General features: G+C 36.1%; 2 protein-coding genes across 4 annotated transcripts in view; one reads left to right on the top strand and one right to left on the bottom strand.

The window, feature by feature from the left end:
• EYS (eyes shut homolog) overlaps positions 1-8,310 on the top strand; it is a 1,631,667-nt gene extending 1,623,357 nt beyond the window's left edge. Inside the window, exons 41-42 of the mRNA XM_047102761.1 lie at positions 983-1,144; positions 7,121-8,310. Of these exons, the coding sequence (XP_046958717.1) occupies positions 983-1,144; positions 7,121-8,310 (1,352 nt within the window). The remainder of the gene's footprint in view (positions 1-982; positions 1,145-7,120) is intronic.
• A 6,825-nt stretch (positions 8,311-15,135) lies between these two features.
• Positions 15,136-25,150, bottom strand: part of PHF3 (PHD finger protein 3) — an 82,514-nt gene continuing 72,499 nt past the window's right edge. For all 3 annotated transcript variants that reach the window (XM_047101203.1, XM_047101204.1, XM_047101205.1), the window contains 5 exons: positions 23,167-23,362; positions 22,531-22,678; positions 20,477-20,566; positions 18,220-18,415; positions 15,136-17,995 (listed from right to left, as the gene is read on the bottom strand). In XM_047101203.1, coding sequence (XP_046957159.1) covers positions 15,876-17,995; positions 18,220-18,415; positions 20,477-20,566; positions 22,531-22,678; positions 23,167-23,362 — 2,750 coding nt within the window. In that variant the 3' untranslated portion in view covers positions 15,136-15,875. The remainder of the gene's footprint in view (positions 17,996-18,219; positions 18,416-20,476; positions 20,567-22,530; positions 22,679-23,166; positions 23,363-25,150) is intronic.

Raw genomic sequence — 25,150 nt, forward strand, 5'->3', positions numbered from 1 at the left:
ATTAAGGGTCTGGTCTAGGAGGAATAGGACTTTACACTCTTACGAGTCATACTGGGAGATTCTAACCTCTACCATTTTGAACTGCAATAAGTCAAAATGAATGGTGTATTGCTTAAAAATCAGCAAATGCCAACACCTCTTGGATAAACACCTACCAGTTACCTGTCAACCGAAGGACAACAATACAGGCCTGGTCCAAAGGGAGAACAGGCAAAATAACTAGGTCAATGATATATGGTGAACCAGCTAAGAAGCACTGTCACATTATAAAATGAGGTTCAAAGAATCTATAGATTCCAGAGAGACAAATACTGCCAAACATTCAGAACTTTCCTTCTTCCTTTCATAAACACACAGAAGCAACAAATAATATATGAGACATTATAAATCTATATAATGATTCTACTTCAATTTATACTGAAATGAATTTACTTAGACTTAAGGAAAACCCAAGGTTAGTACTTTCTGAAGAGATACAGATCTAAATTATTCTCAAGTAAACTGATACTTATTTCCATTTACATAGTCACTTTAAACATAACCTTGACTTGATTACATTTTACATTTTAATCAGAAATAAAAAACTAAAGAATAATTCATACAGTGGTATCTCTGCTTTGGAAGCATTTTTAATGTAAGACATTCCCAAGAATCTCAATTTTTTGAGATAAGAATAAAACATTCTCATAATCTATGCATATGATGCCTCTCTATCATATAATCGATCTAGAGCAGAGGATCTATGCCACACAGTACCAGCCAAAAGGAGCAGAGTTACCAGAAGTAATAGAAGGCTTTTCAATAATTGGCCCCATTACAATAAGCCCACATTTAGTGGGATTAGAACAAGTTTACCATGGTTCAGTTTATTTAGCAAGGAGCAACTCTTGGAAGATAAGGTAAGTTCTTAAATGATAAAATTAAATATACTGTATATATGAGCAATACTAATTTTTTTTAATTCATGTTTTTGTTTTGTTAGCTTTATCTATAAGTGATCCATCTTTCAGAAGCCATGAATTATCCTGGATGTCTTTTGCTTCCTTCCGTATTCAGAAAAAGACACATATTCAGTTGCAGTTTCAGCCTCTTTCTGCAGATGGCATCTTATTTTATGTTGCACAGCACTTAAAAGCACAATCAGGTAAAGTTGGTGGGATATTTGCAGGGGGAAAAATCGTAATGAATTCCTAATTAAGAAATATATAATAGAGTATTTTTATTTCTTTAAGTCACCTAGCCTATAAAAGATGTAAACATTTGATACTTCTAATGTTCTGTTATTGCTGCAAGTGAATGTTTACAAATTGGCTCCCTAAATATAAATTTTAGTAAAATAGCAAGAGCTGGGGCACCTGGGTGGCTCAGTTGGTTGAGCATCTGACTTCGGCTCAGGTCATGATCTCATGGTTCCTGGGTTTGAGCCCCGCATTGGACTCTGTGCGGACAGGTCAGAGCCTGGAGCCTGCTTCAGATTCTGTGTCTCCCTCTCTCTCTGCTCCTCCCCTGTCCATGCTTTGTCTCTCTCTCAAAAATAAATAAACATTAAAAAAATAAGAAATAAAAAAAAATAGCAAGAGCTATGTTAGAATTGAAGTTAGCAAAATTCACATACAGTATATTCTCAACTGTATAACCATCCCATCAAAAGAGGTTGAAGCCAAGCACAATAGCCCTATGTCAAAAGGAACAAAATATGTATATAAAAAATAAAGGAAAGGAAGGCATGAATGATGTGTTTCCAGTAAATCCACCCACATTTAGAGTTCCAAAAATTTTCTTTAAGTTATTGTGTTATCTAAATAGTAAACCTAGGATTCACATTCCAAAATAAGTTGGTAAAAATATTTTTATTAAAAATTTTTTTAACGTTTATTTATTTTTGAGACAGAAAAAGACAGAGCATGAACGGGGGAGGGTCAGAGAGAGGGAGACACAGAATCTGAAACAGGCTCCAGGCTCTGAGCTGTCAGCACAGAGCCTGACGCGGGGCTCGAACTCACGGACCATAAGATCACGACCTGAGCCGAAGTCAGACGCTTAACCGACTGAGCCACCCAGGCGCCCCAAAATATTTTTAACTATTAAAAGTAGCACAATTATTGCAAAGCAATATGGAATAAAAATATCCACGTAGTATGCTCCAGTTTGAAAAATTGTTTTTGAGTTTTTATTACTTTACTGTTGGTTTCCATTTTCATAGGTTTTTCTCCCGAATTTTGACAAAGACATTTGGTTTTATAGTTATAATCTGTTGCAAAATATATAAATTTTATATTTGGCTGTTCTTTCATCTTGTTTCTCAGAAAATGAAATTTTGGTATTGGGAAATAATTAAATAAGCTTACTTAGTTTCCCATAGTCAACAAAAATGGTTTCCTGATTTTCACAATGTAATCTAAGTATTCTTTTAAAGGTGTCTTAATATGTTGCTAAGTGATTAGAATATCAGGGAATTAGACTAAAGTGTTTCCATCTCAATGCACTGATAAAATACCTTCAAAATAATTTCAAGGAGAAAAGATAATTTCAAAGAAAAAAAAAGATAACATGATTGAGCTACAAAATATACATTAGAAGAGATTTGTTTTCCTGAGAGTTGATATTTTATTTTAAATTCATGATTAAATCTCCCTGTGAAAATGCTAAAAGGAAGAATTGTACATAAACAGAAAATTTACACTTATAAATCAAGAGACATTAAAAGACAATCAGCTTTAGGAGTGCCTGCATGGCTTAGCTTGGTTAAGCATCCGTCTTTTGATTTCATCTCAGGTCATGATCTCATGGTTTGTGGGCTCAAACCCCACGTAGGGTTCTGTGCTGACAGGTCGAGCCTGCTTGTGTGGGATTTTCTCTCTCCCTCTCTCTCTCTGCCCCTCCCCTACTCGTGCTCTCTCTGTCTCTCTCTTAAAATAAATAAACTTTATAAAAAAAAAAAATCAGTTTTAGTTATGTTGCTCATAAAAAAAACCTCAGGATTAACCTTTGTATGATAAGGGCATAAAATCAAGATATATTTGGAACAGTACTGGCCAAGAATGTTGTACTACAGTTTTATAATTAGTACACTAGATACATATTTGTGTTTATGTATGTAAAATAAAAAGCTCATACATATTAACATATGTAGGAAGACAAGAGCACATTTTCTTTCATCTGTTATTAAATGGCACTGTATTTCAATTCATGTCAGTCAAGATTTTCCTTTTCTCTGCTTTAGACACTGTTTACAAAAAGAGATAAAAATAGATTTATTACTTTCATGTCATGGTTGGTGCTGCATTTGACACTTATGTAAGAAAATCACGAAAACTGTAAAATATTAAAAATCTAAGCTTTACATTTTCAGATTAGCCAAAAGGTACTTATCAGATGAAAAGCATAAACTTACTTATTAGTGTTCATTGGTGTAATCAAGTGGTAACATATGTTTCATTTATTTAAGGTTGCATAAAATACAAGTGATGTTCTCATACTTTTTACCTTCTTTATGAGTTATGCTTAATGTAACCTTAACTAAGTCTTCTAGCTGATTCTCTGCTAAGAGGAACTTTCAGTAAAAAGTGCCCACTTAGTACACAATGTAAAAAAAGACAAATTTAGACGTCAACAACCAATTAGGTTTTCATATGTAGAAGACCAAATTCTCAATTAATAAAGTATTTGTGTCTATTTTGAGGTTAATAATTTTAATAATCTAACATAAAATTTGAAACAAAATGATAATCTCAAAATTATGCTAGTTGATTTTAGAGCTTTCATTTTGGGAATAAATTTTAAAGAAATAAATCCTTGGCACCTGTTTATCCATTGCTGGTGAGAATTTAATATCTTAAAGTGAATGTGGGGCACCTGGGTAGCTTAGTCAGTTAAGCATTAGACTTTGGCTCAGGTAACGATCTCACGGTTCATGAGTTCAAGCCCCATACCAGGTGAGCTCGAGCCCCAAGGGTGAGTCCTAATTCTCTCTCTCCCTCTCTGCACCTCATGGGATTCTCTCTCTCTGCCCCTTGCTCACTTGCACCCTTTCTAAAAAAAAAAAAAAAAAAAAAAAAAAAAAAGATCACCCTTTGCGATCTTTAGGAAAAAGTGTTTTGACACATAAAAATTACCAATATTATGTTAAGTACAAATTGATCATGGATAGCCTGAATTCATCTTGCTATAGTTATAAGCCTCACAAATATGTTTTTAAAAAGCCTAGTCATTCCAGGCACCTGGGTGGCTCAAGTCCCTTTAGTGTCCGACTTCAGCTCAGGTCATGATCTTGAGGTTGGTGAATTCAAGCCCCACATGGGGCTCTCCGCTCTCAGTGTGGAGCCTGCTTCGAATCTCTCAAAAATAAACATTAAAAAGAATAACAACAGGGATGCCTGGGTGGCTCAGTCAGTTAGGCATCCAACGTCAGCTCAGGTCATGATATCATGGTTCATGAGTTAGAGCCCCCTGTCAGGCTCTGTGCTGGCAGCTCAGAGCCTGGAGCCTGCTTTGGATTCTGTGACTCCCTCTCTGCCCCTCCCCGGCTCGTGCTCTCTCTCAAAAATAAATAAAACATTAAAAACAATTTTTTTTAAAGAACAATAGCAACAGTGAATTCATTTATGATCTTCAGTCCATCTATGAGTTCAGTTTCTTGTAAGGACTGTCCACCAGGGATCAATTTCTAACATATACTTATCCTAATGCCAATCTGTTCTCACAACCCATGACTACAGCACCATATTCTAGTCAACCAAAATAAAAGGTTTGCATGACAAAATCTGTTAGTACAGTTACAAGAGCAATCTTAGCTTCCAGGGACACAAAGGGGGAAAAGAAAAACACCTTTTTTGGTCAGTTCTTCATAAGACAACATACCAGCAAAACGGCATTAAAGTAAGCCTTCCTTTATTCTCTTTCCTCTTAGAGTTGGCAACTTGATATTATAGATTGCAGCTTTAGCTTTCCTAATCATTTTTTTTTTTTACTGTTTTTTGGGTTTTATTAAGTTTATTTTGAGAGAGAGAAAGCGTGTGCAAGTGGGGGAGGGGCAGAGAGAGAGAGAGAGAGAGAGAGAGTGAGGGCAAGAGCAAGAGCGAGAGTGAGAGCGAGACCAAGAGCGAGAGCGAGAGAGAGAATCCTAAGCAGCCTCCACATTCAACATGGAGCCCCCATGGGGCTCATTCTCACAACCGCAAGACTATGACCTGAGCCAAAATCAAGATTTAGATGCTTAACAGACTGAGCCACCCAGCCATTCCTAAAGGTGATTTCTTAATTCAATAATTGTTTATTTAGCATCTAATTATGTGCCAGGTGCTGTGCTAGGTGCTGGGGATAAACCGTTGGGCCAAATTAGACACCCTGTTTCCATGAAGCTTACGAGCTAGTGGATGAGGCACCTATTAAATAATCACAGGTGTAACGACAGATTATAGACACTAGAAATTCTCTACGAGGAAAATGATTCAGAGAACCATACTTTGCATGGGCTCATATAGTTTTCTGAGGTTGAAATCATAAGTGTAGGACTCTAGACCTGCTACGTATTCCAGTCTTCTTAGAATAATGGTGGGAAGGGGACCACAAAGGGGAGTAGAAGGAAAGGACACTGTGGGAGAGAGGTGAGGCAGTGTTGCACTGCCCAAGGAGAAAAGGAAGAATAGCATGTGCCAAGAAATCTCCTTGGATAAGAAATTTTATTGGTTGTGAAATGTTAGGGAGAAGGGAAAATGCTATCTTGAGGAAGACATCTGCAGGATTTGTTATGTAAACCACCCTGCTAACCTCTTGAAGCAGCTTTACCATTGAAGGACCACATTCTTTTCTTGGCACAGAGAGCTGCATTTACTTTTCCTTTGAATGCCTCACTGCAACTTCATACACAGGCTAGATATTTATTCATATTTGTTCCCAAATGACTATATAATTATAAAATGAGGTAAACATTGTGAAGGAGAGAAATGTGGTGCTATCAATAAAATAAAATAACCTGACCAACTCTTTGGAATCACAGAATAGTTCTCTGAGGAAGTGGCATCTGATCTCAGACCTGAAGGATAGGAATTTCCTAGATGAGGTGGGATGAGGTGGAGTGTTCCAAGAAAAAGAAAACAATGTGCACAAACGTTCCGAGGCAAGAACAAGGTCAGTGTTGTTGGAGTAAAGAGAGTGGAGGAAGAAGGAGAATACACTCCAGGTGAAGCTGGAGAAAGGGGCTGGGAAACCTGCAGAGCCTCTGTAGATGTTAAAGATTTTAGGCTTTTATCTCAACAGCAAATGCCATTAAACGGTAGTATAATGACCAGATCTTTTCACTTGAAAAGATCACTTTAGCTTCAGTTTAGATTGGAAATTCAAATAGGAAGAGTGAAGAGGCTCTAGCAAATAGATTGAGCTAGAAATAAAGCTAGTGAATCTAATGAAGATGGCAAAGGCGGACAGAATCAAGATGTTTGCAGTGAACCAAAATGTTAATAAACCTGTTTATGTGTGGAACAAAAAATATATGGAATCAGGGATCACAGCTAAATTTTTAGTTTGAAGAACTGGAGGATGAGGGAGTGACTCACTGAATTTGCAAAGACTGGAAGATACCAGGTGTATGGAAGAAAGTTCACAAACGGAGATACGAAATTTAAAAGATCTCAACTAGGGATGTGTGTAGTTGTAGACAGAACTTGATGCCAAGGACATGGCTGAAACTTTTTCATAGCACCCGTATTAACTGTTCTTAACTCTCTTATTTACTGCCTCAATCTCTGTCAAAAAAGCAGAATCAGATGTTTGGAGTAAAAACATCTTTAAAAAAGCTTTTTACACATTCATCCTTAACTAGATAAAATCATTAAAGGTACACTTCACTTTAACTTAGTACCACAATACATTTCATTCAATGCAAAATATTTACAACTAAGAAAAGCTTATGTGGCCAGTTCCTGAATAATACAGGATATATGTATGAATAAATACCCATATATTTTCATCTGTAGATGGAAATAAAATTCTTTAACGTTGTGATCAAGACTTGCCTTTTTTTGCCCAAAACCAAAACTTACTCAAATGGCCAGAAAGGGCAAGAGTTTTTAATGGAGTAACATTTTCCTGTTACTAATTAACTGGTTTTTTTCCTCAACAGGTGATTTTTTATGTATCTCCTTAGTAAATGGTTCTGTTCAACTTCGCTACAACCTTGGTGACAGAACTATCATTCTAGAAACTCTCCAAAAAGTGACTACTAATGGAAGTATTTGGCATGTGATTAAAGCAGGAAGAGTTGGTGCGGAAGGCTACCTGGATCTGGATGGGATAAATGTAACAGAAAAAGCCAATGCAAAAATGAGCTCCCTGGACACAAATACTGACTTCTATGTTGGAGGAATGCCATCTTTAAATCTTGTAAATCCTATGTCAATAGCAAATGAACCTGCAGGTTTTCAGGGCTGTGTCCGAGAAGTTATTATAAATAATCAAGAGTTAAAATTAACTGAATTAGGAGCAAAAAGTGGAGCAAATGTAGGTGACTGTGATGGGACCCCCTGTGGGTACAAGGTGTGCAGAAATAGGGGTGAATGTATAGTAAATGGCACAACTTTTTCTTGCAAATGTTTGCCACATTGGACTGGAAATACATGTAACCAGTCTGTGCACTGTTCAAATAATCTTTGTCTCCACCAATCTCTATGTATACCCGACCAATCATTTTCTTACAATTGTTTCTGTGCTTTGGGTTGGGTGGGAAAGTATTGTGAAAACAAAACTTCATTTTCAACTGCAAAATTTATGGGTAATTCTTATATTAAATACATTGATCCAGATTACAGAATGAGAAACCTTCAGTTCACTACTATATCCTTAAATTTCAGTACTACTGAAACAGAAGGCTTAATTGTATGGATAGGAAAAGCTCAAAAGGAAGAAAATGATTTTCTGGCAATTGGTCTCCATAATCAGTCCTTGAAAATAGCAGTTAACTTAGGAAAAAGCGTATCTGTGCCTATGATCTATAGCAATGGCACATTATTTTGTAATAAATGGCACCATGTAAGTGTAATTCAAAATCAGACTGTTATTAAGGCCTACCTAGATAACAACCTAATTCTCTCGGAGGATATTGATCCACACAAAAAATTTGTTGATTTAAACTATGATGGCATTAGTTATCTAGGGGGCTTTGAATATGGCCGAAAGGTAAATACTGTTACTCAAGAGATTTTTAAAAGAGATTTTGTTGGCAAAATTAAAGATGTATTTTTTCAGGACTCAAAAAAAATTGAGTTAATTAAATCAGAAGGATATAATGTTTTTAATGGAGATGAACAAAATTAATGACCTAAATACTGGTAATTTTGATATACAAAATATATATGTAAATGTATTTTGATAGCTATTTGTGGCACATTGTTTACTAGAAATCAGCTATTTACTATTAACTGAAAGTCTAAATGCTAACATACCTTATTTATAAGCTTATAAAATATAGCTAAAGAAATGATTTTGGTTGGTTTTCCTACATCCAATATCTATAAACATGTTGATTCGAAAGTTTTCACTCCATTAGTTCACGTAGTGTTTATTCATCTGTGAATTGGTTTTAAATGATACAAAGAAAAATAAAACAAATTATTAACCAAAGGAAAAATAAAAATTATGTAAGAAAAAAACTACACAATCATATTCTGTTGTATGGCTCAGCTATGAATATTTATATGATTGCAATAATATGAAATTTAAATATGGACTAAAACCAAAGTTATTGCATGAATGTGGGAAGATGGAAGGTGGAGGAAAGGAGTTGGCTGGTGAGGGTTAAACATTTAAATCCCACAGTAAGACATTAACAGATACCACAATTGTTGCAACCTTTTTTAAAGCATACACGTCACAAATATGAAGACACATATCCTAAGAAATATCTAAAAGAACTGAAAATAGTAACCTCTGGAGAGGAGTAGTGGAAACATTGTGGGGTTTTGTTTACAAACCTTATAAAATTACTTGACTTTTTAAGCCATGTACTTACATAACTGATCAAATTTAAAAATTAAACTTCATTTACACCTAAATTTTCAAGTCTACAGACCTCAAAACTGGGCATTAAATAGGTTCTGAATAATGCCATTGAAAAATTATTGTACTGATTGTATCTATGCCATCAAAAATAGTAACCTGAGAAAATTCCTTTTACCCAATCACCAGTTATTGATATAATTGTAGATAGCATTTTCTCTCCCCACCCCACCATTGCATGTTGGGAAGTAGTTATTGCTGCTGTTATTTAGCATTTTTAGAGTGTGGTATTTATGACAATTTGGCCACCAAGAAAGCAAATGACAACACGACTGACACAATACACTAATAGGTATGACTATACCTGGAGAGAAAAAATATTACCTTGGTAATAAGCAACATGTGAAGTTTGAAAGGAAAGATACATTAATGATTAAATGGAGAAAATGGTTTACAAATAAAGGGGCAGGTGCATGGTTAGCTGCTCATTGCTATTAAGCAAAATCTGCCTGTACAGGTTCCAGTCTATACAAAGAAACTAAGCAATTTATCATTTGAAGAATTAAAAAAAATTTTTTTGCAGGGGGGCACTTGTTTTTGCCACACCATTGCAATCAGAAGGCTACAGATACTATTGGAGGGCCCCAGAACTAAAGAACTTTGGCACCATTCAATGGCACACAACATACCCCCAGGTATATGAACATTAGAAAAAGTGTATGAGCAAAGTATAATGTAAGGTAGAACTACAGAATGTCTATATACTGATTCCAAGGCTCTGTGTGTGTGTGTGTGTGTGTGTGTGTGTGTTGTTCTGTTTTTTAACAGAAACCATGTAAGAAAACTCCATCCAACAATATTGGCTGAAAAACTGTGACCTAAATTTGTTTTGGCCCATACCATTTCATCTAACTTTGGTGATATTAAGATAATAACTGATCTTTAAAAAATTCATTTTGATGGCTGATAATTAGATCTCACTTTAAAGACATACATTTTATGTATAAAGCTAATAAAGCTGTTCTCAAAGGTTACCAAAGTTCCAATGAACCACACCCCCATGATAGGCTACATGTTCTCTCATGATACAAAGTGCCTATCCTTAAAGCAGCACTTCCTTAAGTATAAAACAAGGAACTCTGAGAGCCCGTAAGTCTTCTGGGGATCCACAGAGTACTTCCTTTCTCAATGACAATTCCATGTGAAGCCAGGTTTTCTTCATATATTTCAAATGAGATGACATATTGCAAAACACTGAATGCAGAGGCAGTTAAGAGAATCCAGAGATGTGCAAAAATGAAAACCATGACATTCTTACCAAATTTAGTGTAAGTTATTTTTCACACAAATGTTACATTAACATAAGGATCAGTGTTAAATAAGTTAACAATTATTTGTAAATTATAACATCTTAATTTCTAATATGCTAAATGATACAACCCATTTTTTGGGTTCTCAATAACTTTTTAAAGAGTAAAAAGATCCTGAAACCAAAAAGTTTGAGAATTACTGTTAAAGTTGCTTCTCACAGCTGCAGTTTCACATGAAGATGTGATCACTTATCTTCTGCACTACACTGCAAGCTCCAAGACTGGAGGCGAATGGTACTGCTCACCATTCAATTCCAAGAATCAAGCACCAAATAGAATAGGCACCAAATAAGAATTTAAAACTGCTATCTACCAATTTCCTATAAATCAAAATGACTCGAAAACTTTTTTTTTTTTTTTTTTTACTGTAAAATCTAAAATTTCATGTGGTGGGAGTACCTGGGTGGTTCAGTCAGTTAAGTATCAGACTTCAGCTCAGGTCATGATCTCCGGGTCATGTTGCCCCTCTCCAACTCCCGCTCTCTCTCTCAAAAATAAATAAAACATTTAAAAATTTTTAAATTTCATGTGAATTATCATTATTCATTTTTGCTATCTTTGGGATGATAGTGTTGCAGATTTCCTGTAATGTTTTTCCAGCACAAAATAGAAATAATTGATACAGAAACCCTTTAAGATAACTTTACTATAAACATTACAATGCTTCTGAAACACAAAGTGTTGAATGTAAACATGTTTTATAGTAAGGTGAATGCCTCATATCTGTCAGAAAGGTTAAAATTAACACAGGAAACAATAGAGGATGCAGACAAGGCTACAGAAAAAAGGGAACACTTTTGCACTGTTGGTGAGAATACAAACTGGTGCAACCACTCTGGAAAACAGCGTGGAGGTTTCCTTAAAAATTAAAAATAGAACTACCCTATTAGGGATCCAGCAATTGCACTACTATGTATTTATCCAAAGGATACAAAAACGCTGACTCAAAGGGGCACATGCACCCCAATGGTTATAGCAGCACTATCAGCAACAAATTATGGAAAAAATCCAAATGTCCATCCACTGATGAATGGATAAAGATGTGGTGTGTGTGTGTGTGTGTGTGTGTGTATACACACACACAATGGAGTACTCAGCGATGAAAAAGAATGAAATCTTGCCATTTGCAACAATGTGGGTGGACCTAGAAGGTATTATGCTAAGTGAAATAAGTCAGCGAAAGACATATGATTTCACTCATGTGAAATTTAAGAAACAAAATAGATGAACATAGAAGGGAAGGAAAAATATAACAACAAAGAGGCAGGCAAACCATAAGAGACCCTTAAATACAGAGAACAAACAGGGTTGCTGGAGGGGAGGGTGGGCAGGGAGATGGGCTAAATGGGTGATGGGCATTAAGGCGGGAACTTGCTGGGATGAGCACTGGGTGTTACAGGTGATGAATCACTAAATTCTACTCCTGAAACCATTATTACACTATATGTTAACTTGATTTAAATAAAAAAATTAAGGCAATGTTTATCTTTTAAAAGATTCAACAAAGTTGCTGCAAAAAATTGACTTGGGGACAGAGGAGGGAAGTATTCTCTTTTAAAATAAGGAATATTTTTAAAGTACAGCTTGGGCAGATATGTCCATACACACACTGAATTACTTCACAGAAAAAGGTATTTAGGGATATTGGTAGTTATATTGAATTCACTGCCTCCTTTAAGTACTCTGGTTTCCCCCACCCAAAGACTCTGTTCTGCATCTATAAAGTAGACTCGTGTTTTCAAGACCTTTCTAGCTCTTAACCTAAAATTTCTTGCTCTATACATGAATTACTGAAATTCTTTATGAAACAGGAATCAAAGAATCAGAGTTGACACCTTTTTAAAAGTAGTAACCAATTCTATTCAAGATTTGCCTTGGGAGACAAATAGTCATTAGTAAGTGGTAACTTGACCAGTGTTTTAAAGGGATCTGAGCAGACTGAAATAGTGCAACTGGTACATTTAAATGTTAAAATTAAGTAAACTATTCGCTTTAATAAAATCTGGTTCATTAGCAAGCCCTCATAATGCATTTTAACTTGATTCATATCCTTCTTTAAAAACATAGCTACAATTAAAAACTAAGACCATACCTGATTAGAAATTTAGCAGTTAACTAGTTTTATATAGTCAAGAAAACTCCATTTTCTTATCTATTGTTGGTATTTTTCTTAACTTTTAAACATATTTACTATGATCCTAGATGTGTTTTAACTCCAAAAACTTAGTTCACCCACAAGTAAGTTACAATCAGCAAGTCAAGAATTGTGGTAAATAGAATGGTCCCTTAAAGTTGTCTACATCCTATCCCTGGTACCTATAAATAGGTTATATGGCAAGAGGGAATTGAGGTCTCAAATGGAACTCAAGTTCCTCATCAGCGACCTTAAAATAGGAAGGTTATCTTGGATTACCTGGGTGGGCCTAATATATCACAAGGGCCCCTTAAAAGTGGATGAGGGAATCAGAAGGATCAGAGGTGGCTTTGAATTGAAGGAAGGGACCTTGAGGCAAGGAAAGTGAGTGGCCTCTAAAAGCTGGAAAAGACAAGGGGAATGGATTTTTCTCCTAAGGCCTCCAGAGAAGGACACGTTGATCTCAACCTGAGATCTGCATCAGACTTCTGATCTACAGAAACGTTCAATAATAAAGTTGTGTGGTTTTAGGCCACTAACTTTTTAATAATTTGTCACAGCACCAATAGAGAATAAAAGAGAACTTGAGAATTAGGATTTGAAACGAAGATAAACTTTGCAGACCTATACAAGGGAACCCACACTTTTCGTCTTCCTGCTCACTTTGAGGAGTTGGGCTATTCACCACAGACAGGCTGGTGGAATAGAGAGGAAAGGGGCTATGAAAGGCATATACGGTAATCAGGCTTTTGTCCCTCTCTCCTGTTCTCAATTCTCATACAACTGGCATGCAGACTTTGAAGAAAAGTGGAACTGGGCTAAATTCCAGTTCTGACAATAGCAGTCTAACCTTGGGCACTTTTTTTTTTCTTTCCCCCTAAGTACAAGTTTCCTCAAGAGACCTCTGAGGTAAGTCAGTCTTCACCTTTCAGGCTGCCCAAGGTTTATATAAAGTGCTCCACACAAGGTCTGACATAACAGAGGGCTCACAGAGGCTTTCTTATTGCAAGGATAACAAGAGGTGGACTTTTTGGTATTGAGACACCCTGGTACATTTTACTTAAGAGAGGTATGTAGAATCTGTCTGAAGATGGTTCTAAATTTTAAAAAGCATCAAATTTTTTGAAGATTAAGCTTTCCTTAAGACAGGAGAAACAAAGAGGAATCTCATTTAACTCATATTTGTGTTAAGGCTGGTTTGTAGGTGAGACTTTAAAAGACTGAGAATGGCTTTGGATCTACTACTCACTGAAAATTTTTCTCATTTCCCTTTCCTCCCAAGTTAAAACCTCAGTCAATATGCCTATACTCCCCCTAACCACCACAATGTTTCAGTCAACAAGGGTAAGAGACCTGGTTTTAACACTTAGTAGCCCTGTAATCTCAGGAGATGATGGCCACCACTAATAGGAGCCTCTATGAGATCAAGCTCCAATGAGATATGAAAGCATCACAATATATATAAGAAACTACTGGCTAAGAAGTAATAAAAAACTAACTTAAAGGCTTTCTTCCATTGGTTAACCCATTTTTACCTTACCAAACAAAAAAAAATTCAATGTCTACTCAACTCCCCCACCACCATCCCTACCAGATTAAGCAGGGGAAGCAGACTTACTAACATACATAGTTGAAATCAAAAAGGTAATTTTTTTGGTTTGAGGGATTTTTTTTTGGTTTTTGTTGTTTTTTAAGTAAAACCCTGAACAATTTCTTCATAATGCTGCAAAAGATGACCTTAAGTTTTGTTTGCAAACTGACTAGTTTTCTAACAAGTTAATTTCCAAAAGAAAAGTAGACAAAAATTAAACAAACTTTATTTAAATACAAGTCCTCTGTTTCAGAACTTTTATGATCATTAATTTCGGAGGATAAGGATGACAAAAAAAAGGGTTGCAAGTTATTGCAAGTTAGACAAAATGTTTGGTTTTGAATTTCAGCTCCTTTTCTCTCCAGTGAGAACACCAAAGCTGACTCATTTTCAAAACCTATTTTTAACGGTAATCTTTATACTTTTTAAGAAAATCAATTTTATCTTTTTAATTTTGTGAAGTCATTTGTATTTTTCTTCATTAATACAGAGGAGCAAAAATACTGTTTTTTCTTTTTTGGCCTCAAGTGCTAGTAACTTTTGGTAGCTAGTGGTTTAAATTATAGCAATCAATACAGTAGGTAATTTAGGGTGTAAGTAAATTTAAATTTGGATTAACAACAGCCTCCAGGTGTTTTCTATCTCAAGAAGTACTAGCATACAAAACTGTAGTTATCCCCCCTCCTCCACCAACAAATTACACATGTTCCAAAGAGATTCACATGTTTCTCTAAAATAAAAGTTCTGAAATGATTAGTCAGTGTACCAAATTTTGATGGTATACAAGTTTTCAGAAACATACCTATAAAGTGAGCTATAGCTACAACAGTTTTTCATTAGTAGTTCTCAATTCATAGCCTCTTTAGAACTACATGATTTACCTAAATAGCCTGTAATCTATGGTGCAGAAATCGTTTTTTCCCTCATCTATTGCCTGATTTAGAGAGCTATGGCTCTATGCCCTTGGTGGAGTAAGGGTTTAGCATCTGATGATAATTAAAGCTTTAAAGAATACTTTGACTACTGAATTTCAAATCACACACACAAAATAGGTGAGAAATTCTTTTATCATATTTAGAATCAAAATATCCCTTAAAATATTTACATTTTACAGTAAAAAGGATAGCAAAACACAAGATCATGTACAAGCTTAAGTATTCAAGTTTCCAAAGAGCCAAAAATGAAAAGGAAAGAAATGGCCTACCACAAAGTTGTAGTAATGGTAATAAATGCCTTCAATGAGTGCAGATTAAAGCAAGAAATGTACTCCTTGGGCGTCTGATTCTTGGTCAAAAACTGCTCAACTGAATGATTAATATAATCTGATTATGAAGTTGCTTGGCGTTCTGTTTCTCCTCTACAGTTTCTTTAAAAACAGTGCAATTTAAACAAACTTACAGAGCACACATTACTCTCAAATTAGTCATTATATAAAGGACATTCACTAGAGGCAGTAAATATACTCCATAGTTAACCATATTTACCAAGTAAGGAATAAAACTAAAATTTCTAAGCCTTTATTGCATATTAATAAAACAAATCTTTGAATATACAGCAATGTAAAACTTTTAAAAATATTAAATTCCTAGAACTAGGGACAGTTGGTATGAAGAAGGGATGATGAGCACTGGTACAGAGAGCACTCTGCACCAACACACAGATTTTATTGTTCTGCAAACCACCAATATTAAAAATTTAAAAGATGGCACAATCCTAGCAGGCAATCGTAAAGTTTTTAAGATACAACATTTAAGTTATTTAAATGTAATCTTGAAGCAGCCTGCAAATTTTACCTTTTGCTTTTAGCTCTGTCAGTGTGGTCCCTATCTTTGTGGTACCTATCTCTGTCCTTTTCTCCTTCTCTATGTTTACTTTTCTCTCGTTCTTTGTCCTTTTCATGGTCTTCACTTTTAGGTTTATCTGGTTTCTTGTCTACATTCCTACTATCCCGGCTTGCTTTTCCATCTGCTCCTCGATCACCATGTGACAACCGCGCCCTCTCTTTATCTTTGTGCCCTTCCTCCCTTTTTCTGTCTCTGTCCTTGTCTTGGGTTCTGTCTCTGCGTCTATGCCTTTCAGACTCTTGCTCCCATTCCTTTTCATGTCGCTCTCTTTTCAAATGGTGTGAATCACTATAAAATCTCTGTCGATCCCCTTTACCCCTATTAAATGGCCTATCCAGTTGCTGCTGGTCTTGCCTACCCCAAGGGTCACTATGGCGCCTTTCTGGTCTTCGAATGTCTTTAACCTGGTAAAAATTTTGTGGGCCTATATACCTTGATGTTTGTGAAAGGGGACCCATCATACGTTGTGGTTGGCCTGTCAGGTGAACAACAGGTGGCCAGGGAACCATGGGATTTTGAGCAAAGCCAAAGCCTGGAGGGGGAAGTAAAGGAGGTGGTAAATGTGGTGGAAATCCAAACATGCTTTGTGGGGGAAAATTAGGAGGTCCTGGAAATGGAAATCCAGGGGGGCTAGACTTGAGATGCTGAAGGTTGGGCTGCTGTGGCCTCATGGGTGAAAAGTTTGCACTTGTTCTGGGGCTGGTGCTTCTGGAAGAAAAGTTGATGCTTTTAGAAGGAAATTCTGATTGACATGTGTTTCCACCTTCAAAATGAGATGTTGTCGCTGTGGATCCTCTTCGGAATGGGTGCACAGTTTCAATATTTTGCATTAAAATATCCTCCTGTAAGGGTTTTGTTTGTTCTGCTTGAGAAGTGTGTATGTTTTCTACTGACGGTGAGTTTTGTGCAACCCCTGAATTATCACCCTGCTGAACACATGAGCTCTTCTCTACAGAAGACAACTTTTCCTCTACATTCATTTGTTCTGTTAAGTGCTCCTTGTGTGACAGACCAGGCAGGGTGTGTTTTTCTCCATTCCGGCAATTATCTCCATCTTTGTTTTCTGAAGCAGTTATCTGCTGACTTCGTCCTGCTGCTTGTCTAGGATCCCGTTTCAAGTTGATAAACTGTGGGGACCTTGTTGTATTAGCAACAAGGTTTTCACTGCAACTGACATTACTATCTATGTTTCCTTTTCCTACATTAGACCTGCATGGAGAACTAGTATTTGAAGTCCGATTATCTTGCAAATTATTCTCTTGATCTTGCAGCAGCTGCCTTTTTAACGTTCTCTCTTTATTCTCCACAGTTTCTTCCTGTTTCGACTGAATTGATAAATTTGTTAAGAATGCTTCTGTAGAAACATCTGGTGGTTTACCTCTGAGGCTAAGACTCGTCAAAGGTCCAGGAGAAATGGAAGAAGAACCCATTACTGATGTTTCTTCTCCTACTACTGAATTACCTGTAGACTCTGAAAGATCATCTACTTTAACCTTTACCTCCTTGGCTTCACCATCAGTTACTTCCACTTTATCTACTTTCTCTGCTTTGGGGTCAGCTTGCTCACTTAGAAAAGGAATTTCTTTAAGAGTATTTTGTTCTATCACCGATTGAGTCTGTTCATATACCTGACCAGTAGTGCCCAAAAGGCTCTGAAGTATATCATCCACAGGAAGAGGTTTATTTGCTAATTCCAGAGTAGAAGGCTGATTTTCCCAGCCAATCAATACCCCAGGAAGGAATCTTAAAGGTTTTGGTGGCTCTTGTTTGGTGACTTCCACTAAAGGTTCAATTACTGTTGGAAGGTCTTCCTGAAGAGTTTGCTGAGGCTTATTTCTCTGCTTGTGTAATACAGTTGTAAAAGAATTAAAAAAGTCATTTTCTTCCTCTGGTGTTTCTTCTGTGGAAACTTCCATCTTACTTTTTTTGTCAGGTGGCAATGCCATTGGTACGCTTTCAGAAGTCTCAGCTGTATGACTAGTGCTAACACTAGCACTATGTTGCCGCTTCAGTTTTTGACGAATAATTAAGCCCAACAACAGATTGGGTCTATGCAGTTCAAGCCCTGTATAAAATAAAAAACATCAATGAACAGTCATTTTCAACCATTACAACACAGGGTACATTTTTGCATCTAGCTTATTACAGCCTATTAGGTGGGTGCCTGTCCCTGTGAAGTCAGCTCTAGAGGGCTGAAACCCAAGAATGCAAGCAGAATCTGTCTTCTCACTCTGGTCTCACCTCCCACTTTTTTTTATTCATACTCTTATTATTAAAATGTATACCTACCAGGTCCATCAAAAGGCACAAGAGGGTGTGGAATTTTATCTGCGGCACCCAAAGGAATAAGGTACATATCCTTAACCTGCTTCATGTTGTTAGCAGCTACTCCATAGCGCTTTCTGCTACTGAAGTATGCAAACAGCAAAGTATAAGAAATTTGATCTTCTTCAGTTACAGGTGTGAAGCGAACCACACAAATTTCCTATTCAAGAAAATCATAAATGACTGTTTAAAATAATAACCTAAAGAATAGCTGGGTTTTAAATATCATTTCTCAACTAGTAATAATCCAGTAAATTTTATAATGATGATTACTGAAAAACATGATTTGCCAACTTAAATGCAGATAAAAATAGTAAAAGGAAGGAACTCTTAGGAAAAGATGTTTGCTGACCCACTGACAGATCTGTTTTATCTGAAGGTGTCCCATAAGACACTGAGTCCCACAGTAATTAATTTGCTCAAGGTGACACAATTGTCAGTAACAGAGAAGGTATTTAAACCCGAGTCCTTTGATATCTACACTACATCCTTATTTCCTAACTCATAATCTCCACAAATGGTTGCCTGTGTTTTCAGTACACTGAAAATTAATATCACCTACCACCACCCTGTCATGTACACATACACAAAAAAACTCAAATCCAGTGAAAATCCAGAATGGAGACTGGGTGAAATACATAAAATGCCACACGTTTTATGAAATCATTTGGTTTACTCAGGAACTTATTTGTTTGCCTCTAGGTTCTAGAATTTGTTTCCAATAGAAAAGAGAATCCCAATGTAGTATCAATTTGGTAGTATAAAAAAATGAGATGACTTTTCATGAACATACATAATCAAAATGAAGAGAGACAGACCTGCTACAAAGCCTAAATTGATAGAAGTTCCTATACAGAACATGTAAATGAGCTAAACTATGGCTCTCTTATAAAAAGTCTGTCATCTAAACTGTCCTCTTTTAGGGGTGTGTTTCAGTCAGTTCAGGAAGGAGGCATATTATAAAATACTGGGCAGAAGTATATGGGTAGGCCAAGAATGATTCCCAAAATATCCAAGGGAATACCTCCCCAATGCCTTCTTATGACCTTTACTATCATGAGAAAGTGATAGCAAATAAGTGTTGTAACTTTTCTACAATGCTTCAAAGTTTCTTTGTATTCTAATACTGTATTAATTTAAATTCTAAAACCTATATTGAAAAATATATATTCATAACGCCTGGGTGGCTCAGTTGGTTAAGTGTCTGACCCTTGTATCAGGTCAGGTCATGATCTCACAGTTCGGGAGTTCGAGACCCATGTCAAGCTCTGCACTGACAGTGTGGAGCTTGCATGAAATTCTCTTTCCCTCTCTCTCTGCCCCTACCCCACTCATGCTCTCTCTCAGAATAAATAAACTTTAAAAATTTTTAAGCAAACAAACTTCAGGGGGTGCCTGGGTGGCTCAGTTGGTTGAGCATCTGATTCTTGGTTTCGGCTTAGGTCATGAGCTCACGGTCATGAGTTAGAGCCCCAAGTCAGGCTCTGCACTGACAGTGAGGGACCTGCTTGAGATTCTCTCTCACTCCCTCTCTTTCTGACCCTCCCCTTCCCCCCTCCCCACTCTCTCAAAATAAATAAATAAACTTTTAAAGTTAAATAGGGGCGCCTGGGTGGCTCAGTTGGTTAAGCATCCGACTTTGGCTCAGGTCATGATTTCATGGTTCATGGGTTTGAGTCCCACGTCAGACTCTGCTGACAGCTCTGAACCTGGAGCCTGCTTTACATTCTCTTTGTCCCTCCCCTGCTCACGCTCTGTCTCTCTTGCTCTCTCTCTCTTTCTCTCTCAAAAATAAATAAACATTAAAAAAAATTTTAATAAAAATAAACTTCTATATACTTAGAGCCACTATATTTTTAAGGTCTCTTTGTTGCCACTATATTTTAAGGTCTCTTAGCCTATGCCCTAACTAAACAAATGTCTATAATCAAAGCAAGGCACAATCCCAGGAGGAATCTCAATACTTACTTTAAAACATTTCTTTCAAAACACTGACAGAAATCACTAAGAAAGCATACCAGAAGGAAAGAAAAACCCACAGGAAGAATGCTGAGCTGTTCTGAGCTTTAGCAAATGGTTTTAGTTCAGTTTTGTCAGGCACACTATGTAGATTCAGAATTTGTAGTGGCTCCTACCCCCTAGGGTTCCCTGCATAAGAACTCTCATGATTTAGTTTTCAAGTGCTCTCTCATGCAGGTGTAACAAAAGAAATTTTCCTTACCTTGGTTCCTGATGCTTTAATTTTTTCAACATAATCCCAAACTGTCTGAGGTGATATCCTGCCACCTACTTGAATACTATCTGGTAGATCCTACAGTAAAAAATGAAGGTGATCAGTATATACAGAACATCTTTACTGTAATATTCATAATTTACTCTAAGACTAATTTAAAATTGGTAATAAAAAACAAGTAAATAAAAAGATTTGCATCATAGAACATAACAAAGTACAGGGATAGCAATCAGGATTTACCTCAAATGTCAACCTCAAATAACCAAGCTGGGTGCCTCAATTGTCAACCTCAAATAACCAAGGTTGGTGCCCAAGATACATGTGAGATAGAATCTGAGGTCATGTCAGTTCCCAGTAGGAAAAACAGGCACAGGAAAGTGAAGCAGTGGCAAGCAAAAGACACACCGACAATCCAGGAAGAGTACAACAGATTTCAGAATATTAGAGATTGTTTTTCTATTCCGCCCACTCCTACCCCCTCACCCCTTTTTTGGTGGTAGTGGGCAAGGATATCATTTAATCATTAACAGCTAGATTTCAGAAGTTACCAAGTATAATTATAGAGTGTATTTCTGCACAGTTACAGAACACTGTAATACTGCAAGTTCATTTTTTTTTTAACAGTAGAATTTTCTGGAAACAGATGACTATACCTAAATTAAGTGAAGAACTGTGTAACTGAAAATATTTAAAACTTTAATCAGTGTATTTCTATTTTTCTATGAAGCTGAAAAAATTCACAGAAAGCATAATTAATTGATAGTAAATTTAAGTGTATTTAAATTATTAATTGCTTTAATATTTTATTTGGGACTTTAGTCCTAAACTAAAAGTAGTAAAAAGCAGAGGTGGAATTCTGGAAAGCAACCTTAGAAATTAAGAAAGGAGAATAGTTTTGTTTAAATTCAAATTCCATAGTTCAGGACTTCTTTCCAATTTAAAAGAAGAGTTCTCTTCATCACTGATCAAAGACTAAATTTCTAAAGAGATTTGTTCAAAAAGAAAAGCATCATGGGTCCATTTAATTTTCCTCTTATAAAATCAACGTTTCTAAAATATTATTTGCCAAGCAAACTAAATGTAAAAGTAATAATTATGTTGTTTATTAAAACACAATGCTAAACAAATAAACTGATCGTTAGGCACCATTACACTTAAACTAATTTCAGCCTAATATAAAGAAAAGTTTGTTAGTCTTTAAAGAAAAATAGGCATATATACAATTTAAGACTTTTGAAATACTGGAAAGAATTTTTTTTCTTTTTTAATTTTTGCCTTCATGATCAGGAGACTGAGAATGGATGGAACAGTTTAGATACAAACATAACAGAAAATACAATCTCAACAAAAATACAGTACATGTACTGAATTATTTTCCTACTTCCTGAAACAAAAGAAAAACACAACTTCTCAAAATAGTTCAAAAATGTCATACTTTCTCATTTTTTGTAATATAATACTGTAACTGCTTATTTTCCATAAATGTTGCATGACAGTTCCATCCAGTTCTTTCAGGTACAAAACCAACCAAGGGTACCTGGAGCAACTATGATTATTGGGTCTCATGGGACTGTCACCTTACTGTAATGTTTCAACTATCACCTACATCTCATTCACAGATAGAGGCAGATAAGAGCTGTAGTCATGCAGTAGGGGAAACATAAGCAACAGGAGAATTAGACTTGTTAACATAAAAAAAAATCTTCTTGACAGGCTAACACTGAAGTCCATACTAAGTAGGTCAATCCTTTAAAGAAAAACTCATGATATCCATGCAGACTCTCATTAATTTTTAATTCTCTGACATACATCTTACAGTACAGGATTTGTAGGGTGAAAACTTTCAGAATACAGTTATCTACGGTTCAAAAACTTCAGTTGTGAACTCAAAATTTCATTAATTGAATGGTTCTAAGCATCACTGTCAACATACTTATGAACGAAATAAAACATTATTATTTATAATATCATTTTCTCTCCTACTTCTTTTGGAAGCACATATGTCAACCCAAGCAGAAAACGGCAAGAAAAGTTCACAGTACCTCTGTCAAATACTCAGGGGAACCAGATACTGGGTAGGCTTTGGTAACAAATTTTGCTACAGAAGGCATGTTGATAAAACCTTTCCAGATAAAGTTCAATCGAGCCAGGAAGGTAGACTCAACTTCAACAGTTCCAGGCATCTCTGGTCTAAAACAGGACATTAGAAATTTTCAGCCTAAAGATATGGTCATGAATAAATACATTTTCTACTAAGTCATCAATTATTTCTATTTTAGCATGTCAAGAAAGCCAAAATACATAAAGGCTATTGATTAAAGATGAAAGTACGTTCATATTTACATAGTCATGACTTACAATATCCTTCACGGGTGGCTCAGATGAAGGTACAGAGAGGTGCGAGCAATTTTTATTTAATGACCTATCTCCCACCTCTTGGGACCAACATAATTAAAAGGAATTTTAAAGTCAAGTCCCCACACACAGACTCAAATCTCTAAATTAATTTTAAGTCTTATTCTTTTATCTCAATTAGTTTAATGTTTAAGAAGGTACAGTTCTTTTCTCAAAAGAAAGGTTCCTAAGAAATATGTCACTTTTCCATATTTGAAGACATCCAAGTATAATTTGGCAAAGATCTATAATAATTATTGAAGTTACAGCTAAGAGAAAATTACCGTGGGGCAGGAGAGAATGTTGATTTCGGAGACTCTTGTTTTTCCTCTTCAAAGAATTCAGAAGCCAAGATGTTTGAGGTTGAAGACAGTGCATCTGCTATACTTTCTGCTTCGTTATCTGAATGTTTACGTGATACTCCAACAACAACTTTAACTTTTTTTGGAGAAAGATCATCTACAGGTGGTGCCATTCGACCTAACATCAGATGACACCAAACAAACCATTTTTGTAAACTGAAATTCCTGTAACTTCATCCATTTCACTTCAAGAGTTATTCAGTGTTTCTGATGGAATTGTTGCATAACCTTAGATTTCCTGGGGTAATTTTTAACTATCATCATTTCTCATGCTGTGTTATATTACATCTAACTGATGTGAAAAATTAGGGAAAAAGGATATTAAGCAACTTAGATAAGCTGAAATGGAAACATTATAACTAGAATCTAAAATAAGTTTCTTGGGATACCTGGGTGGCTCAGTCGGTTAAGCATCTGACTCTTGCTTTCGGCTCAGGTCACGATCTCACAGTTTCTGAGATGGAGCCCCATACCGGGCTCTGTGCTGACAACATGGAGCCTGCTTGGGATTCTCTCTCCCTGTCTCTGCCCTTCCTCTGCTTGTGCTATCGCTATCTCTCTCAAAATAAATAAACAAACATTTTTAAACTAAGTTTCTTGATTCCCTAGCAATTTTTCTTTTTTTTATTTAGAGAGAGGAAAGGCAAGCAGGGGAGGGGGTCAGGGGGAGAGAGAGAGAATCCAGGCAGGCTCCACACTCAGCGTAGAACCAGATGCAGGGCTTATTCCCACAATACTGGGAACATGACCCCGAGATGAAATCAAAAGTCAGATGCTCAACAAACTGAGCCACCCAGGTGACCCCCTACCAATTTTATACTAAATTACACCAAATTCCAAGAGAAGTTACTTGAAAAAGAACTGAGTAAAAAAAGTCTGTATCCTACTTTGTGTTACATATAGCAGCAGCTCATAACATAAATGCATAGTACAGTTACTAAACATGAAAAATGTTAGTAAAGTTTAAAAAATGACACTGGTTTTAGGCTATAGCACCAAGAAGGAAACAAATCACTCAAACTTTCTGAAAATAGGTTAGGTCTAGTAGTGTTTAACAAATGTTTTTTGTGCTAACATTACATTTACTAAAATATTACCATGGAAATTATTAAAGTTAATAGAAATCACTATTTTTTATTAAGATAGAACTACATGGGTGAACTTAAAAATACTATTAGACCATGGATAGCTTTCTTTAAAAATAGTAACGTCTCGGGGAGCTTAGGTGGCTTAGTCGGTTAAGCATCCAACTCTTGATTTCAGCTCAGGTCATGATCTCCTGGGTTTTCGTGGGTTCGATCCCATGTCAGGCTCCAAGCTGACAGTGAGGAGCCTGTCTCCCTCTCTTGCTACCTCTTCCCCCACTTGAGCCATCTCTGTCTCTCTCAAATAAATAAACTTAAAAAAAATAACAACAAAGTCTAAAAACATTCTCTCTGACCTTTAAGTCTTTAATCTTGTACAGACGGTAAAATATATAAACACGATTTTGAGAAGATATGATTATTAACATAATTTAAATTCTTCCTTATACATCCCTATTTCTTATGCCCTAAATCTAGCCCATCTCTAGCATCTATCAATATTACCTAACGTGATTATCTCAAAGCCTCCACTTACTTCCATCTCCAATTACTGCTCTAATCACTCTAATTAAAACCATCTTCATCTCACATTGGACTAGTGCAGAGGCTTCCTATCGAGTTTCCCTCCTTCCTCCCTTGGCTTCTCCCACTGTAATACCTTCTCACCACAGTTAGAGAGATCTTCATAAAATTCCAATTTGATCATGCCATTCCCTTGCTAAAAAACCCTTCAATCAGTATCCACTGCTCTTAGATAAAAGACCAAAATCTTCAATGTGGCTGTAAAAGTAGATTTTCAGTATTCTGATCATGATCTGTAA

The sequence above is a fragment of the Lynx rufus genome, unplaced genomic scaffold, assembly GCF_022079265.1.
Source record: "Lynx rufus isolate CCGP_SWC_20201006 ecotype Redwood Valley unplaced genomic scaffold, mLynRuf1.p SCAF_6, whole genome shotgun sequence".
NCBI lineage: Eukaryota > Metazoa > Chordata > Mammalia > Carnivora > Felidae > Lynx > Lynx rufus.